The sequence below is a fragment of the Ipomoea nil genome, unplaced genomic scaffold, assembly GCF_001879475.1.
Source record: "Ipomoea nil cultivar Tokyo-kokei standard unplaced genomic scaffold, Asagao_1.1 scaffold2845, whole genome shotgun sequence".
Lineage (NCBI taxonomy): Eukaryota > Viridiplantae > Streptophyta > Magnoliopsida > Solanales > Convolvulaceae > Ipomoea > Ipomoea nil.
The window spans coordinates 155,141-173,741 of record NW_017619273.1 but is presented as its reverse complement, the minus strand read 5'-3'; the positions used below and the strand labels follow the sequence as shown (position 1 = coordinate 173,741).

The window sequence follows — 18,601 nt, the reverse complement described above, 5'->3', positions numbered from 1 at the left end:
ACTACCGAATAATGACAACTAGTTTCTTTGGTCACTTAAAAGAAAAAGAATAACAATCCTCAATACAATCTAATACAGGGTTATACACATGCAAAAAGATAGTGTTGATCAACATTATAGACATTCTCATTAATTGATGAAATTAAAGAATGTTGGGCGTTGGCCGAGTTCAGCTCCTGCTCGATTCGACACGTGGCAATGTGGCTTACCATGGAGGGATGCGGTTAAATGGTTAATATCCACATACTTATCACAAATTGCTTTTAAGTAGGATATGACAACTAGATAGTCAAAGAACTCTGTGGTTAAACGTGCTTGACATCCATCAATTGGTATCAGAGCTGAGGTCACGAGTTCGAATCGATGGCTAGACGAAAGCTGAATCCAGTCCCAGATGAGATGTGGGCGTAAGTCGGGTAGCGCTAAGATCCATCAATTGGTATCAGAGTCGAGGTCACGGGTTCGAATCGATGGCGAGGCGAAAGCCGAGCCCAGTCCCAGATGGATGTGAGCGTAGGTCGGGCCAAGCCCAGTCCCAGGAGGTGATGATGGGCGCGGAGGCTAAGAACTGAGTCAGGCGTGCTGCGCAATTGGGCTTGGTGCATAAAAGTTGCGACAAGTGTTGAGAGGGGATTGTTGGGCGTTCAACGGGTTGACCGAGTTCAGCCCTTCGCTTGTAGAGATGAAGTTGGGTGATAACATGAGTGGGCGAGAGAAGATGCTTTAATTAATTTGTTTATCAAGTAATGCCCGCATGAGGTGTAGTTCTTCATCAAGTTAATTCCCAAAATGGTCCTTCGATTATGCCCTTTTTTCAAATTGGTTTCTTGACTTTTAATTGCACCAAATAGTTATGTAAATATGCACCATCAATGTTAGGAAATGTACAACAAAAAACGCACAAATTAGGTACACATCATCAAATACGCACCATTAGGTATGAATAAAAGCACCACACAGTGTTCAGAAATGCACAATTAGGGGTTGAGAGTTATATGGTGCATTTTTTTGGGTGTGTTGTCCATTTTTTGAGTTAATACCTCCAATGGTCCTCCGAGTATTAGCCATATATCAGCTGTGGTCATCCGACTTTTAAACGACCACGAAATGTCCTTCAAGTTTTAAAAAATTACCACCCGTGATCCTCTGTTATATTTTCTGTCAAATAGGTGTTAAGTTCGAGGGCAAGCTTGTCATTTCCCATGAGTTTTTTTTTTTTTTTTTAAACAAAACTAAGATTTCTTGACCTGGTGTATGAGCACTAACAGTGCGCAAGACCTGATTCTCCTGGGCAGTGGCTTGACCTGTAGATTTATAATTTTTATACTGTAGATTCATAAAATTTATACTTTAGATTCATAATTTCTAAACTGTAGATTCATAATTTAAATACAATAGATTCATAATTTCTATACGGTAGATTCATAATTTCTATACTGCAGATTCATAATATCTGTATTCTAGATTCATAATTTTCGTACTGTAAATAATTTATAAACTGTATAATTATCAATTATGAACATATAGTTCTCTGATTTGTGAAAACAGAGTTCAACAATTGGAATCTAAATGATAAATTTTATGAATCTACAGTATAGAAATTATGGATCTATAGTATAGAAATTATGAATCTACAATATAGAATTTATGGATATGGAACCGTGCCCACCTTGCAAGGTGGGCACATGCTCACATCATAATTTGCCACTTCTTGATTAATGTTCAAGGGTCTATTTGACCATTTTCCCTTATTATTATTATAACATGACAATAATACTTATACTCCGTAATTTTTAATGCAGGTATTATGATTATGATAGTAATAATAAGAGTAAATACCAGCCAAGGTCCCTCGAGTTTAGTAGTTTCACCACCTATAATCCCCAACTTCTGTAATTACCATCCGTGGTCCTCCGAGTTGCAAAAACTAACCTGCTACCATCCTTCAGTTAGTTCCTATCGTCTAAGCCGTCAAAAGTAGGGACAGAAATGTCATTTCGCAAAGCTAACGCAGAGTCCACACTCCCATTGCCCATCTGCAACATGTCCTCATCCAAACTCACATCACTGATCTCGACACCTTTCTTCTCCTTGAACTCATCCAGAAATTTACCAAACTCTTCTTTAGACACCCAATTCTTGGTTTCCATTTCGATCACCAGCTTCTTCAAATTCTCACTCCACCCATCCAATTCCTTAAATTTTGCATCCAATTCTGCACCTTTTCCTCAAGCTTCTCACTAAATTCATTTCTCACGGTTTTAATTTCACTCTCAATCTTTTTGTCGATGACCTCTACTTGGACTTGCATCATCTTAGTAGTTTTCTTCAAAAAATTCTCCGAACCATCTGAATTAAACCTAATATGATTAACAAAAGGTAGAAATTCTTAATGAATATACTAACAACCGTGAGCCAGCGCGGTTTCTCGGGCTTTGAAGATTTATCGTGGTCCCCGCACGGCGAGACGAAGGCACGGCGCCGTTTGAGTTGGGCAAGGGCTTCCTGACAACTTGAATTGGATCTCTAGTTTCTGTTCGGATTGAATGTTGACTTAGATCTTTGATAGCAGCGTCGACTGCGGCGTGTTTATCGTTGCCTGTGGATGGAGACGCAACGGCGGCTACAACGGCCGCTGAGTTAGATTTGGCAATGTCCAAAGCGGCGGGCTGCCTTTTCTCGACGACGGTTCAGTGGCAGGTGGCGATGGAGGACGAATTGGCGGTGATGGACATTGTGGAAGCAGGCATTGATTAAATCCTTTCTAAAGAAACTTTTTCTTGAAAAAATTCCTAAAATTAACTTCGCAATAATTATTGAGAAATAAAAAAAAAAAACCTAAGCTATGACAAGAAGAAGAAGAATGAGAAGGCAAAATCGAATTGGGAAGGAGCAACGACGAACGTCGACCTTTGTTTCTTTCCGGCGAATAGTTGACGCGAGGCAAGCAGATCCGATGGCGGTTGACGGTGGTCGTGGCTAAGCAGTGGCTGCCGGCGTGGTGGGGGGTGTTTCTGGCGAGATTCTCGGCGTGACGGCAGTGAGTTGGCTTTGAGCGACAGTAAACAAGAATTATATATGCCAAATGACATTTTTACTCCCACTTTTGACGGCTTAAATGGCAGAAACTAACGAAAGGATGGTAGCAGATCAATTTTCACAACTCGGAAGACTACAGATGATAATTACGGAAGTTAGGGACTATAGATGGTGAAATCACTAAACTCGAGGGATCTTAGTTGGTATTTACTTATAATAATAACTAGTAACTTACCCGTGTGATGCACGGTAAATAAATTGTAAAGTATTTAATTTATACTTGATATATTATAAATTAATTAATATAGTTAAGCATATATGTTATATTTAAAGATATATAAACATATATATAATTAAAGAACTCCATCGTCATTGTCAGCCCTACAAACAGAATCACAATTAAGATATGTCCTACTCTTAGCTCCGTGCATGTTATTGATGTAGTCATTAACTGCGTTCACAACATCAAGTATTGGTGTCAGAATTGTCCGACTTTCAAGAAAGCTATTATCACACAAACCTGAGAGTAGGATAGAATTTATAAAAGAATACACTTAGCTGCATATTCGATATTAAATTTTTCTAACCTATACGTTGTTATTATCTTCCTTTAACTGTATCGCCTTCATAATTTCGTGTCTCATATGTCCCACAAAGTATAGAATTCTCATTTCTGTTACAAATATTCGTATTAACAACATTTAGATATAAAATAATAATAATGTAATTAGATTTTATATAAGCTTTGCAAATAATATATTACATAAAATAAATGAATACTAACCGTTAATTAACACACTCAAAGAAGTCGATAGCAATCTTTGAAATACACTGCACTCTCATAACGGACTTTATCCACTATTTTTGAGTATAAAAGGATAATTTTCTAAAAAATATCAAAAAAAAAAAATTGTACTATAATAGTTAAACTTTAATTTTACTCAATGACGTGTTTTCTCCTAACTTAAAAAATGTTTTAATTTACATTGATTGTTTAATATGTAAATAAATAATATTAAAACTAAAGAGAATTATTAATAATTATTTTATTTTATTCATAATATTACACCTATAATAATTATTTTACAATATAATATGTAATTACAGGGTCGCGTTCAGGTGCGAATAGGTGCCCAAGAGAGAAATGCGCGCACCACGTGTCAGCATTCATTGATTGGATGCACCTACTTTCACCTACAAGTGCACTTACTTTCGTATGCAAGTGCATGTAGTTTTTGCCTACATTCATTGATTAGGTGCACCTACTTTCACCTACAAGTGCACCTACTTTCGCCTGCAAGTGCATGTAATTTTGCCTTGTTAACATTCATTGATCTGAGTTCGTTCTGTTTGGCATCGTTTTTGTTGTTGCGGGGAGTTCAGCGGGTAGTAGTACCTGTGAAAACCACCCGCAAACATTCATGCACATAGGTGCAACTACTTATAACTATAGGTTGACTTAGTATTTATGCTCAGTGTAAATTTGACTTACACTTATAATACATTTTACATGCACTTGTAATACATTTTACTTGTACTTAGATGATCAATTATTTACGAAAATGTCACCGTATTTTTAAAAAAAATCAGTGTTTCTCATCCATTAAATCTGAACACGTGGACGGATATCAGGCATTCGCATATTCGCACCTGGACGCTCCTTTCGCACCAGAGTGTAATTCTATAATTACATTTATGATTATAATATAACTATATAATTCAATTAAGATAATATTATACATATATTTGAATGGTTTCTTTTTTTTTTTTTAAACCATGGTTTTTTTTTTTAAGCCGAACAAATCGAAACTGAAAAAAACCGAACCACCCACCCCTATATTAATATTTGTAAAAAAATGTATGATAAATTAGTCGTTTATTTTTAGTTGGGCCTGCAAAATGACCACAGCCTAAATCAACGGCAAATTATACCGTGCACCAGGGCGCACAGTGCATTTTGCACCCTGGTCCAAAACGACGCCGTTTTGACTTTTTCGCGTGTTTGCTGTTAAAAAAACAATCACGTTTCGAATGTACAAAATTGTATAATAGAAAACACAGAATTTTATATCTGAAAACACATAATTTTATACTGAAAACACATAATTTTATATTTGAAAACACATAATTTTTATAACTGAAAATCCCCATGTTTCGAATGTATAGAATTATATAATAGGAAACACATAATTTTATACATGAAAACACATAATTTTATACATGAAAACACATAACTTTATACCTGAAAACACAGAGTTTTATAATTGAAAATTCTCATGTTTCGAATATACAAAATTATATAATAGAAAACACATAATTTTATACTTGAAAACACATAATGTTTTTTAAAAAATATAAAAATCTCTTGTTTCAAATGTACAGAATTTTATATTAGAAAACACATAATTTTATAACAGAATACAAAAGGATTTCGTTTTGGAACAGGGTGAATCAATTGTGAAGCACCATTATTCGGGAGAATCTTTACCTCTCATTGTTATTGTGTCGATCATGGTCCATACAATGTTATATGGATCATAACAAAAAATACATTTTTAATATAATAAATGTACATTATTTTTATACTGAATGTACATTATTTTTGTACTGAATATATATTATTTTACAGTAGACAAAATATATTGGTCCATACAATAATGATTGGATTCAAAAGATCAATTGTGAAGCTGGTGAAAGAAGAATTCGTTTAGTAGCAGAGCTCCATAGAAACACCGTTGCGACTCGCGGCGAGCTCTCAATTCCAGAGCATAACCTGAAATCTGCTCAGCCGAGCCCTAACATCAATTGAAAGATTCACAGCGCCAAAGAAGTAAGATTATTTTACTAGAGAATATGAATATGAATTATGATTTACGAAGCAGGTTATTTTCTCTGTTTTTGTTTGTCTTTTTGTCCATTTCAATATCAATAAGAATATACTGCTTTTTTGCTGAATACAAATTGAATCCCATATATTATCATAGTGGTAAACAAGTATTTTTTTGAGTCATGGACCCGGTGTGCACTGAGTAAATCACGCCTTGTGACCCTAACTGTGAAGAGTTAAACCAGCCTAGATTGTCCATAACATTCAAACCAAAAATGCCAATAGGTCGCTCCTGCTGGGAGTTGAACTTGTAACATTGTGGTTACTAAGTCAATAACCTGACCGGCTTGGTTGGGGTAAGCAAGTTTAAGAAGGTGAATGGTTGAAAGATTGTGAACATCTGGGGTGAAACTAATTGAAGATGGAGTGTCACTTTGTGTCTAAAACTGTGATGACTACTTGTCTTAGCTCTGTATATCAAAAGGATGGAAAATGCACACATGATACCTTCAAGCATTGGGGGGACATAGATAGCACCATCTATTCTCCCCAAGTTGCTTAAGCTAGGGTTTATAATGCTTTTGTAATCCCATGTGTGTAAATACTCGCTGCTGTACTTTCTCTGCTTTCTTTCAAGGTATATAATCTCTAATCAGCATTAAATGAGCTTATTCATTTGTTTTTCTATTTATCATTTTATGTGGGCACAATCATATATAGGACTGTTGAAAGAGGTAGGAGAACCTTAGAAGTTATTTAAATTGAAATCACTGTGGAGGGTTAAGGAAGCTAAGCAATTAAATAGCATAATATCTTTTTGGGTGACGAAGGAAACCCGCAGCCACTATCCGAGGGTGTGCACTGGGTAAACCCCGCTTTGTGACCCTAGTTGCCATTGCGAATGGACCACAAGGAGTTAAACTAGTCTAGGTTGCCCATACTTGACCGGCTCAAACCAAGAAGGCCAATAGGCCACTCTCGCTGGGAGTCAAGCTTGTAATCTTGTGGTTACCAAGTCAAAAGTCTGAGTAACTTGGCTGGGGTTGCCCCCAAATAGCTTATTATCTTAAGAGTAGGTTCCCCGGCTTGTTGTATTTTTTTTTCTTTTTTTAATATTGCATTGGTATCTCCACCCTGTGGGACTAGACTAATCCAGTTGAGCCTCGATAGAGCCTCATTTGGGAGCCTTCTTGTGCTTTCATTAAACAATGATTATACCCTGCAGTAGAACTTTTGTGTCACGTGTTATTTTCAACTCCAATTGTGCACACTTGTTGCCTAGGCGCTAGGCGGTCGGCCTCCTAGGCGTCCTAGGCGCCCTAGGCGGTCCCCAGGCGCCTAGAGTGCGCCTAACGATTTTTTCAACATTGATCTTGATCTTAATCAAACTGCAAATACTTGAGAAGCGGTAATGTATTTTGGTGGAAAAGTTGCAGTGCGCCCGTGTGCTAATTTGGAGACTACAATCTTGAAAGATGGATTCTGAATTGGTAGTACACAATGGTGGGTGCCATTGCAAAAGAGTGAGATGGCGAGTGCAAGCAGCATCGAGTGTTGTTGCCTGGGCATGTAACTGTTCCGACTGCTCCATGAGAGGGAACACTCACTTCATTGTTCCTTCTGAAAAGTTTGAGCTTCTTGGAGATTCTGAGCAGTTCCTTACAACCTATACATTTGGTACTCACACCGCAAAACATACTTTCTGCAAAGTTTGTGGCATTACATCCTTCTACATTCCACGCTCAAATCCAGATGGAAGGGCAGTTACATTCAGGTGTGTAGATCCCGGTACCCTATCCCATGTCGAGATCAAACATTTTAATGGAAATAATTGGGAGAACTCGTACAAAGAAACCGGCATTGCTTCATGCTCTAAAGTGAGACAAGGTTCGTAGATGATGATACCCTCCTGCAGGTAGATGCAACTTCATAGCTCACTTTTATCATGTAACCATATTCTGGCAAATTATGTTTTCTTTCTTGCAAACTTGCCAATGATTTTCCTTGTATTACAGTTTGTCTTAATGTTCGTGTCATTATAGTACTCAATGTCGTTATAGGTCATTTGGTGAGCCTTGGCCTTCCATAATTAAGATTAAGGTTGTGTTTAGTTAGAGATTTTTGTATCCTACTATAGAATTTGATACTCATTACCATGTTTGTTTGTCTACTTTTACTATTCTATTATTAGATATAAATCCGTTAATAATTATAAAACTCATTACCATTATCATCTCCTACTTTTGAATAATGAAATAAAAAATTGAAGAATAAAAAAATAATAAAAAATCATTGTCTATGTATTAAATATTAAACTTTAATTTATATATGTATGTGTATATATATATGTATAATATATTTTTATATATTTATTTATTTTGATTCAATTCCTGCTCCCTACCAAATAATATTCTACCTAAACTCATTATCATTACGAAGTATTTGATTCTAATTACTATTCTGATTTCAATATTTGAATCAAACGCCCTTAAATCTGGTGCTTGATCAATCAGGATAAAACATAAAAATATGAAATTAGCCTATAAATAAATAAATATTGAACAAAAGCAACTTCAATAAAATAAAAAATAAAAATGAAATGAGCCACAATATTTGAGCTATAAATTTAAAATGGTGAATTGTGGACTAAAGAAGCACCCAAAATAATCAGAGCAGAGGGAGTACAGAGACCCAGTTCTACTTGGGAAGAATGTTGTTTTAAGTGTCCTAATTTGTCTGAGTTTCACCGAATGCTATTTGAACAAGATATATATTACATTGCTACTCTGTCAATCACACTTCATGGCTTTGGTGATGAAAGCTCTAGTCATCACTATTATGAGGTAAGCCAAAACCGTAACAACAATACCCAGTAGCAGAAGAAAGCGATCATAAGAAGCACCCTGGACTGTGTAAGCTCGAAGTCTTATCATGTCCCAATTACTCTCCGTCCAAACTGGGTCAGGATCAGGTTCAGTGGAGTTGGAAGGTAAAACCATCCAAGTATCAGACTCGTACTTCAATCTCGTTGAATATGCTGGTACGTACCTAAAATCACGAATTTCCAGTTCAATAAATCGTTAAAAAGCTATACTTCAATGCAAATAGTGAGACAAAACATTTCTCCAGGAATGCCAGAATTATGTAGTCTAGAGTAATACTTGCTTCAACTCAGAATTTAATAATACCTTGTAGTAGAGATGACACATATGCCCTTCCCATCTGTTTCTGTTTGGATGCATGCTTCCCCATCCCTTCCACAATCTTTTGGGCAAGCAGAACTGGTATTTGTAGACCGGATAGATGTTTTTTCTGCCAAAAAGTTCCATATAAACCGAGATACATCCCCCACATTGCCAAGATAAGGCACAGAGGAAGGTTCCCCAAGGATAACACCTACATAATGACTCGGGCAACTCATAGAGGGAGCAATATAGCTTTTCACCAATCCACATGATAAGCCTGGTTCACAACTTAAAAGACAACCGAGAAGTTCTTCAACCAAGGAGGAATTTGCATTAATAGTGGTCAGAAGTGAAGCATTAACTTCCTTTTTATCACTGGCAAGGATGTAGAGACTTCGGGCAACAAGGGAAGCAGCTGCCACTATGGCTGAAGAGTTAACATTAGCTGCTAACATGAAAGTAAAACATTGAATGAGAAAACAATGCATGTTTAACAAAAGATGGACTAGTGAGAATATGATCAGATGAACTCACATTGATCATCAAGGTGACTGTGATAGAATTTATTCCTGTATGCGTCATCAAAATCTTCCAAAACAATGCCAGAAGTTTGTGGATTCTGTTAGAAAGGGATTAAAAGTCAAAATCTATTTTCATAATCTATTAGTTTAAACGATGGACAACATTTCAGACAATTTTCGCAGTCTTCTCGACTCTTGAGCCAGTTAGGGCACAACAACAAAAATAAAGATTCAGATTGGAGGGCCAGATTCATATTTAGGTACCATAGAAGCAACAAACAATAATCTGCCTTCCAGAGTGAAACATAAAAGGAGTAAATCAGAGACCAGAATGCAATGCATATTTTGCTCCAACCTTTCTCACAAATGCCATTAATGAAGATGGAGGTAACCCAGGGTTCGATTTCTTTGCCTTTGAGATCTTAATGTTTTGCGTCTTCAGTGAATCTTGAGCATGAAACAAAGCATTCAAAGTTTCATTTGTGTAAGCACCCTGCGGAAAAGGACAACATAAATCTCTATATGAACAAACACATTATGATATCTGAGCTGCATGTGTGATGTATACTAATCATATACATTTTACATCAGCCATACACATGCAGTATGCTGTTCACATTATCAATAAGTTGCATTAAGGCTCTTATTTCACCATTTCCTTAATTCTACAGATGTAAGCACACATTTTGGTATCAAATTGAGGCATGTTCTATTCATGAAAACTCAAAAAGGAAATCAAATATTTGACAGTACAAGTAGAGAGATACAAACAAGATAGTAGGGGAATGGTAATAATATTATCTGTAAAGTTTCAAACACAAGAAACATCTTACCCCTGTAGTATGAGCAAAGAATGTCGTAACATCCTGAGCAGTACTCTTCCCAACTGACCCAATTTCCAGTACCTACAAATTATTTCACAATATAAGTTATCCTATAATCATATATACTCTAACAAATGTCTCCTTTCACCTTCTATAACACATGATCATTTCATTCAGAAATATACTGTATATTGTAATACCTTCGTAATTTAATAAAGGGTCACTATAGTGATTAGTGGACAATAGAAGGGAGCGTTACAACATTCAAAGTCCTCTTATGTATTTGACAGAGATAAGTTTCCATAAATTAAAGTTCACTATGAGAAACTGTATAGTTGATGGAACATAATGTAAATCTTGATGAGGGTAACAGACTTTCAATCCCTCTCCCACAATGATGATGAATTTAGCATACACAGAAAGCCTTAGCATTTAAAAAAAAAAAAGTATATGTTTGATAGTTATGTAGGTAAAAGGAACTACAGAATTGGTTTTGTAGTTTAACCACTCAAGTAGTGGAAGACTGGCAGGAGCTTCTAGATGATGCACAATATAAATGCTTGATTTTTACAAGCTGAGAAGTACCGTCTCAATCTTTGAAAAGTCAAGACCCCTAACAGCATCTGAATGTTGATCAAGTTCAAGAAGAAACCTCCTGCTACCAAGGTATCCCCAGGATTCTCCTGTGAAAACCACAAATACAAGCTGCAGTAGAGCAAATTGCAGCAAAAATATAAGCAAAGCAAACCAGAAGTTGTAGAATGGATAAGGTTGCAACAGATAAATAATGGACCTGACTAGAAAACAATAAATTTTGCATGATAAGCAGCATAAGAAACATTATTGAGACAATCAAAGACGGAGTATTTCTTTTTCTTTTTTGGTTCAATAGGATGAGAGTGCTACATTACAACAATCTCTCATACATCTTTCAATTGCTAATACATTAATGCATATGCAATCACTAACAGTCAACAACAACCCAAATACAAAGTAAATACCCTTAAATACCTCCACACAGGCAAATGTGCCTGGTGGACAGAGATCATTAGTACACATGGAATAGTTGTAATGATTAAAATAAGTAGGTCCCTTTTCTGCTAAGATTAGAGAAGGTACAAATCCACAAACAGAAGTGAAATATGAAACAAATTGCATCATTTAATAATAGGCATGCACTCAAATAGTTCAATACCCACCTGTTTAATGAAGTTCCTTGAGTAATCAACACGTGAAAGAGCATCTACTGCAGCCAAGAGTGAGATTAATCCCTAGCAAGTGATTTATAAGCAATTTTCTATTTAGGAAGAAATGATCATAAGAAATCAGATTTCAGAAATTAAAAACTAAACTTCTATTGTTCATTGCAACAATAATATAACAATCCATTAAAAAAAAAAAAAAAAAGAACCTACAGATATGGGCGAATCTGCACCAATACTTCTGTCACGAAAAAAAGATGAAGAATCCATAGAAGCCACTGCTAATATAACAGGCCTTGACTTTTCTGAAGACAAGTTAATTGGTGGAAGTGCTGACCAGACACTGCCCTTCAAAGTGGGGAGTACATTAGGTTAGAATTCAAGTAAAAATATCTTTAAAATTTCCAAGCATGAGTTACATAATCAAAGGAGAATAAGAACCTTAGCAAATCTAGTTCTCTGGTCATAGTGCACCTAACTATTATGAAGCAAAGGGAGCATTAAAAAAATTCATTGCATGTGCAGCACACTAGCATAGTGGACAGTACTTAACAACTGAATGCTATGGACGATGGATATGAAGACTGGTATGCATAATTTGATTCCCTTTAAAGACAACACAACAAAATTGTCCACAAGGAGCAAGGCCAAAATCTAAATCATAATTTCGTTGTAGCTTAAAACAAATGACAAATATTATTAATTAAATTAAATTAAATAATAAATACAGCATAAACATACTTGAGAAGCATTAAATGAAGCAACAAAAAAGGGCAAAAAATATTCGCCTGAATTCTGATAATCCTTATACGTGCTTTACTTGGCTCTATTTTCATTTATCTGATAAACCTCATATGTTCATGACTAATCAAACTTTTTAAAGCGAAAAAGCGCACCAAAGCAATGAGCTTGGGCTTTGCTTTGAAGCGAAAGCGCAAAGCGAAGCGTCGCTTTTTCACATAAAGAGACGCTTATTAAAAAATTTAATATATACTCAAAATACTCAAATACTAATGCAAAATAACATAAATACAAAATAATGTCATTCAAGTTATTTAGTTATTAAAATATCACATATTCAACCATCAATAATCAATAATTCAATAATAAAGGCATAAATCTTACTTGAATTAAATGTAAATTTAAATTTTAGATTTTAATTATAGAAATTTCAAAACATAATTTAATACCAAAAAAAAAAAAAAAAATGAAAAAACAGAAGCACAAAACGTGTACTGCGAAGTGTAAACAATCACTGCCAAGTGTCCAACCAAGACTCCAACTCTATTCCTATTTAACATTTTAACTTCAGACCAGTCGTCTTCTTCAAGTCTTCAACAACAGGGTGAGAAGCATGGGCGATTTACCTCGGGATTCTGAGTTCAGCTATCAGGGAGGATGTGGTGGCGAGGCGGCAGCGAAGCGGCAACGATGATGGTCGAGGGAAATTGGCAGAAAGCAGTGACGGACGGAGAGGGTGAGTAGAGAAGAGCAGGGAACGGAGGTCTGAGGTTTTTATCGCGACTTAGGGTTAGGTTAGAAATTTTTTTTTTTGTTGTTTTGCCCGTTGACTTGCGCTCTACATGGTAAAGCCTCGCTTTTCGCCGCTTCACCGCTTCCTCACCTCGCTGGAAAAGCGTGCTCAGGCGCACGCTTTCTCACACGGCCGCCTCGCTTCTGCGCTTAAAGCGCAGAAGCCAGCGCTTTTAATAAGTTTGTGACTAATTACTCCAAGGGGTGTTTTCTTGTAGTAACAGTAGGAACTGCCCTAGAAGTCTTCCTTTTTGGAAGAAGCAATTAGAGATTTAGAGGGAAATATATTTATCTACTACAAAACACATCTTAAGAACCAATTATCCTGCAGAATATTACCTGTATCCACCCAATGGCAGGCAGGTTTGTTGTCTAAGACAAGATTCTGAGTCGCGAGTTCCAGACTTCGTTGTCTAATAGAAACCAGAAAACATGTTCACTTTTTATGAGAAAAAAAAAAAACTGATTGGCATGATGAGGTTGCACAAGACCATTACCAATGTACCTGCATTACTAAATCAAAATCAACCACATTTGAAGTATATGAATTCTTCCTCTTCTCATTTTTTATCGCAACCTACACAAATGATCAAGGTAAAATTAAGAACTATATAAATGAAAACCTGCTTTATGAAAACCTATCCACTCACAGAAGGCTGAGTCACCTCAAATTTTTATTCATTCAGTGTGAATTGCAAAGATAAATTTTCACTGTTTAAATATTTCAACCACCCACTTTTCTACATGCAAAGTTCATGATGGCTCTGTTTGGCATACCTAGCTTAAAAGGTAGCTTAAAGCAGAAAGCTTAAAAGTTAGTAGCTACTAGCTTATTTTGAAACGCTACATAATGTAGCATTTCAAAATAAGCTATTATTTTAAGCTCCTTATTTTTTCCAAACAAAGCTTATAGCTTATTTGTAGCTTAAAATAAGCTATAAGCTCTACCAAACAGAGTCGATATCTTGGTAAACATAATGCTGGTCATACTGTAAAATGTGAATGAAGATTATTGGTTTGGTAAATGAGAACACTAGTTCAGCTTTTCCCTTGGATCTACTCCATCTTGAAAGTACTCTTTAGTATTTGCCAACTCATCCATTAAGTAAACATTACATTCTTCTAATGCAGGGAACAGTGGCGGTCTGGCGGAGCCAAAGTTACTGCTGAGTGGGGGCGAAATTTCAACAATTTGAAACATGGTAAAATATATTTATAACAAAATATGAAATACTATTAATTAGATAAAATGATACAAATATAAAATATATTATAAATCAAAATACAATATTAATGACAAACTATGAGTCTATGAGATATAATACTCTTCCACATCCCCTACGAATATGGTCAAAATGTTGTTTTTAAAATATGAGACTTACCAATGATTTAACATGATTAAGAAGTATGTCATAATTAAAAGGATTAGAATTACTTAAAAACAAATATATTAAAAAATGCGATTGAAGAAACTTAATTAGAATGGAAGTTTTGAATTGTATCCTAATGGTGATAGTATTCTCTTCACACTATATGTCTATATTTACAAATGATATTATATTTTGGTATGAATTCTCAAATCAATATCTATCCTTTCTTTTCTCCTAAAGGGGTAGAAAAATATTAGTACATTAATCTGCAAATTAAGTCCCAGTAGCCATGAACAGTACTAATAAAAGAAAAATAAATTAAAAGATTCAATGGGGGAAGTGGGGAATGTAGATCTGCCTCTAGCAGAGTAGCAGGGAATGTAAGTGAGAGAAAGGGCTTGGAGTATCATACCTCCCTCAATGTCAGTGTGCTACTCTCTGAAAGTAAGAATACAGGAAAATTATAAGCTTCCCACATAACACCAGATCCCTGAAGGCCATAAGAAAATAATAATTAAGTGCCGGCAACAATACACCTTACAAGTCATGCAAATAAACAATAAATAATTGTTTTAGACCAATTAACTGGCTCATTTCCTACCATAAGCAACAATTCTCTTGTTGAAATTTATTTACTAATTACAGCATATAAACACACACATGTGCACGTGTGTGTGTGTGTGTGTGTGTAGACTTACACACACATATCTGGGGAATGATTTGCCAAAGCTAGGTTATATATGTAATAAAAAAGAAAACTAACCATCACCTCCCCCCTCTCTGACGGAACACAAAGGAAATAAACAATAAATAAGCTTAGTGTCAGTTTTTGGCAAACAGTTCCCTTTCCCTATATGGCTATATATTGTGAACTCCTTGAGTTAAGGAACAATTATCTTTTCTACTGTTTTAAATATATCAACCTTCAAAAAGACGTTCATTTTGTTTTCTAACCCACAGGGGTTGCTGTTTTCTTAGAAAAAAGTCAAAATATACATTTTTCATAGTGTATGGCTTTCATATAGTTTGAGTTCCATGCTTTAGCCAAATCAACAAATTTAAAAACATTATGAATTACAAAATTACATACAGTTGGATTCCATTCAAAATTGCCACTATTGTAAGGAGCAAATTCCACCAATGGAAACTTTTTGTCAGGTGAAAATCCTGCAAATGAGATAACATTTACATACTTGCAGAGTAGATACATTATTATATTCAAATGAACAATACTTGTACATACTTGCAAATATTACCTTTTAATTCATTTGTAGACTGAGTTCCTGATTCAACTAACATACCAGCTACATGCTTTGCAAAATCTGGATCACTTGAAAATCTGAAATGGATGGCATTTCAAGTCAATGATATGATACGGAGTTGCATACCTGACACTTCAAGACAGATCAGCCTCCGTATCACATTTTTATCCTACTTAGCATGGAGAGTTCTTTAGAAAAGGGGCAAACAGGACTAAAATTCTGTCAGATTCATGAAAGTTTGAAACATGAAGTGTCATCATGGGTCAGAACATGAAATTGAGGAAACAAATACGGAGATATAAAATATAGGTTAACATAAAATTCTTTCAGAATACTAATCCAGAAAAATAAAAATAAAAGATTAAAAAAAACTTGCAAATTGGAAAAGAAATATACAGAGAGTACAGACCTTGTGAAGAAGCTATCAAATTCTTCAAGTGAAGTCAAAATAGCAGATTGTTTGGCCAACTTAATTGTATCCTTGAACCTAACAACTGGAGCAACAACATTCCCACGGCCAGGGTCTAATGTGCAAAATAAAAAATAAAAAGAAAAAACAATGAACAACAATTTCAATTTGACTCTCCACTATACTCAACAAACAGTTCAAAATAAAGTGCCTACTCGAACAGCCAATCTCCCCAGAAATGTTAAGCAGTCGTACGCATGGATATCCATCAATGGCCACATACATGGACTTCTCAAGATCAGGAACTGATTCAAAAGAGTTTTCCTGTCCTGAAGCAGTTAAATAGCTAACAACTTTCAGATCATTAAACTTAAACAGATATCAACTAACTATTCAAGTCTACTTAGCAGCTCATTGTAGTACATAAACCAATCTAGAGATTTCATATCAGTTGATATATTCAAGACTTTTAATCAAAAATAGAAATTCAAGTGGTGAAACATAAGCAATTGAATTTGGAAATGCATAATCTCCAATTCTTCAAATGCATGCACCTGCAAACTTGTATAGTTTTTAGTGACCTATCCTGATAATATATTTCAAGATACTCCATTTGGAAATCCCAAACATCATGATAGTAGTCAAACTAACAGATTAAGTCAACTGAATACTCTGCATGCTCACATCATAGAGTCTACAAGCTCAGCCCATTGAGGTTAGGCCTCCCACCTCCTCTAAATAAACTTCAGTTTAATTCAACTTTTCTATTAGACTACGCATTTTCCATCTTTCTGCACTCTACAGACAATCTAGCTTCAACTTATTAACACATCCTGCTTCCCATGCACAAGATTATCATAAAATGTTATAATAAATTCATTTCAAACATAAGTGTTAAGTATGCCAGATTGGTTTAAGTGTATTGAATGCCATTATATTTAGTTCTACCATTGAGTCAGGGAAATAGAACGAAACAATTCTCCAGATTTAAATAATTCGACCAATGAAAATTATGAAAATTAACATTTGAATCTTCATTTCATCTTTATAGAGTTTGAACTTATTAAGAAGTGGTGGACGAACCTGAGAGAGAGAGTTGAAGACGCGCGACGACGCAGAGAAGACCGAGCCAGTAGAACATTGTTACTGTTGAATCCACGGCGCGGATACGAGGCAAAGCAGTATAACCTAGCCCTAGGCAATAGCCATTAGCACTCCTCTTCGAATCACTCTCAGTGCTCTGAATGAAGTTCGACAGGCAGAAATCTAACGGTTGACCAGGTGAGATTTAGCAGTCAAACGTCTCGCCGATCAGTGACGAGCGGCTGATCAGAGCTGCCAACGACTATCGCCGGAATATCATGTAGAATCGACGCGCTTATTCTTCACCTTGCAAAATAAATTGCGACTTTATAATTTATTTTTTATGATTAAAATATTAACTAAGCTCTATAAAATGATCTACCATCTACTAAATCTAATCTAATATAATAATATCTACATCTACAATAATCTAAAAATCTACAAATTTACAAATCTAATAAAAGCCAATAAAATTAGGTCCTTAATCAATAAATGAGCCAATAAAGTTAGACCCTTAATGGAAACAAAAAATAAATAAATATTGGTGTAATTATTTGTTGAAATGAATGGTTCATATTATTTTAATTTTAGTATTATTTTTTATAATTTTCCTTATTTATCCTCTATTATATTATTTGAATGGTTCAACTTCACTATTTGTCTTCTTCCTTTTTGTTGGTGGTGTGTTATTTGCAATTGAGTTACTATTGGTAGCATAGATGACAACGCCATGCAATGAGATTATGATGTAGGAAGCTGGATTTTCCTTGCTGTGTATATGACTAGATTTTAGTTGTATTATGAACTCTTGATCTTGCAAGCGCTTGTTAATATTTTTACAGTGATAGTTTGTTCCACTACATGTTTCATGTTGATAGAGAATATACTCGGATATACTACTCTGCACATTGTGTACGTATGTTCGGTATCGGGTCGGGGCCAAGTGCCTATATAAAGGGCTTTAGCCTTTCATTATAGGGGATTCCATTTTTCCTCTCTGTTCCACTACTCTCTCTCACTCTCTAAAAAAAGTGTATAACTCTCTCAACTCTCTCTAAAGATGGAATAAAAGAAGATACTTAGCAATAATTTTTGGAGTTTTTTCTCCCATCTTCATATACTTACATACAATTTCTACACATACTTTATACACACCAAATGCATGAACCAATTTGTATTATCAATGGCGCTGTTTGTGGGGACCCAAGCAAAAGGTCATGTTCCCGATCCTTCATCTGCAGGCATCTCGTCATCATCTGGATGAACTCGTACACGCATGTAATTTTCCAATACTTGAATTGAGAAAGACATCATCAAGCTATGAAGAACATGAGTTTTAGCCTTCT

At 35.3% G+C, this 18,601-nt stretch overlaps 1 protein-coding gene and 1 long non-coding RNA gene across 4 annotated transcripts; one reads left to right on the top strand and one right to left on the bottom strand.

The window, feature by feature from the left end:
* The first annotated feature begins 5,714 nt into the window (after positions 1 to 5,714).
* On the top strand, positions 5,715 to 8,033 carry LOC109159707. 2 transcript variants are annotated; one of them, XR_002050636.1, is made up of 2 exons: positions 5,715 to 5,869; positions 7,303 to 8,033. It is a non-coding gene; the product is annotated as an uncharacterized LOC109159707 (long non-coding RNA). The 2 variants fall into 2 exon arrangements; XR_002050635.1 differs by having other exon boundaries at positions 7,297 to 8,033.
* Positions 8,034 to 8,455: 422 nt separating this feature from the next.
* LOC109160294 (nicastrin) lies at positions 8,456 to 17,635 on the bottom strand. 2 transcript variants are annotated; one of them, XM_019308597.1, is made up of 16 exons: positions 17,256 to 17,635; positions 16,388 to 16,501; positions 16,173 to 16,287; positions 15,758 to 15,840; positions 15,592 to 15,668; positions 14,914 to 14,991; positions 13,637 to 13,708; positions 13,471 to 13,544; positions 11,812 to 11,941; positions 11,596 to 11,667; positions 10,982 to 11,101; positions 10,406 to 10,477; positions 9,928 to 10,065; positions 9,586 to 9,670; positions 9,055 to 9,499; positions 8,456 to 8,914 (listed from the first exon to the last, which is right to left on the bottom strand). In XM_019308597.1, the coding sequence occupies exons 1-16, from the start codon at positions 17,311 to 17,313 to the stop codon at positions 8,656 to 8,658; spliced, it is 1,992 nt and encodes a 663-aa protein (XP_019164142.1). In that variant the 5' UTR covers positions 17,314 to 17,635; the 3' UTR covers positions 8,456 to 8,655. The 2 variants fall into 2 exon arrangements, with proteins under 2 accessions (XP_019164142.1, XP_019164143.1); XM_019308598.1 differs by having other exon boundaries at positions 9,055 to 9,496.
* Positions 17,636 to 18,601: the final 966 nt, after the last annotated feature.

What these genes read in the sequence shown, in the direction of transcription:
- LOC109160294 (XM_019308597.1), bottom strand. Translation starts at nt 17,313, where the DNA reads ATGTTCTACTGGCTCGGTCTTCTCTGCGTCGTCGCGCGTCTTCAACTC. An exon ending in GCACACTGACATTGAGGGAG is followed by an intron (nt 13,709 to 14,913) that starts GTATGATACTCC and finishes TCATTTGTGTAG; the next exon opens with GTTGCGATAAAAAATGAGAA. An exon ending in TAATGGCATTTGTGAGAAAG is followed by an intron (nt 9,671 to 9,927) that starts GTTGGAGCAAAA and finishes CCTTTCTAACAG; the next exon opens with AATCCACAAACTTCTGGCAT.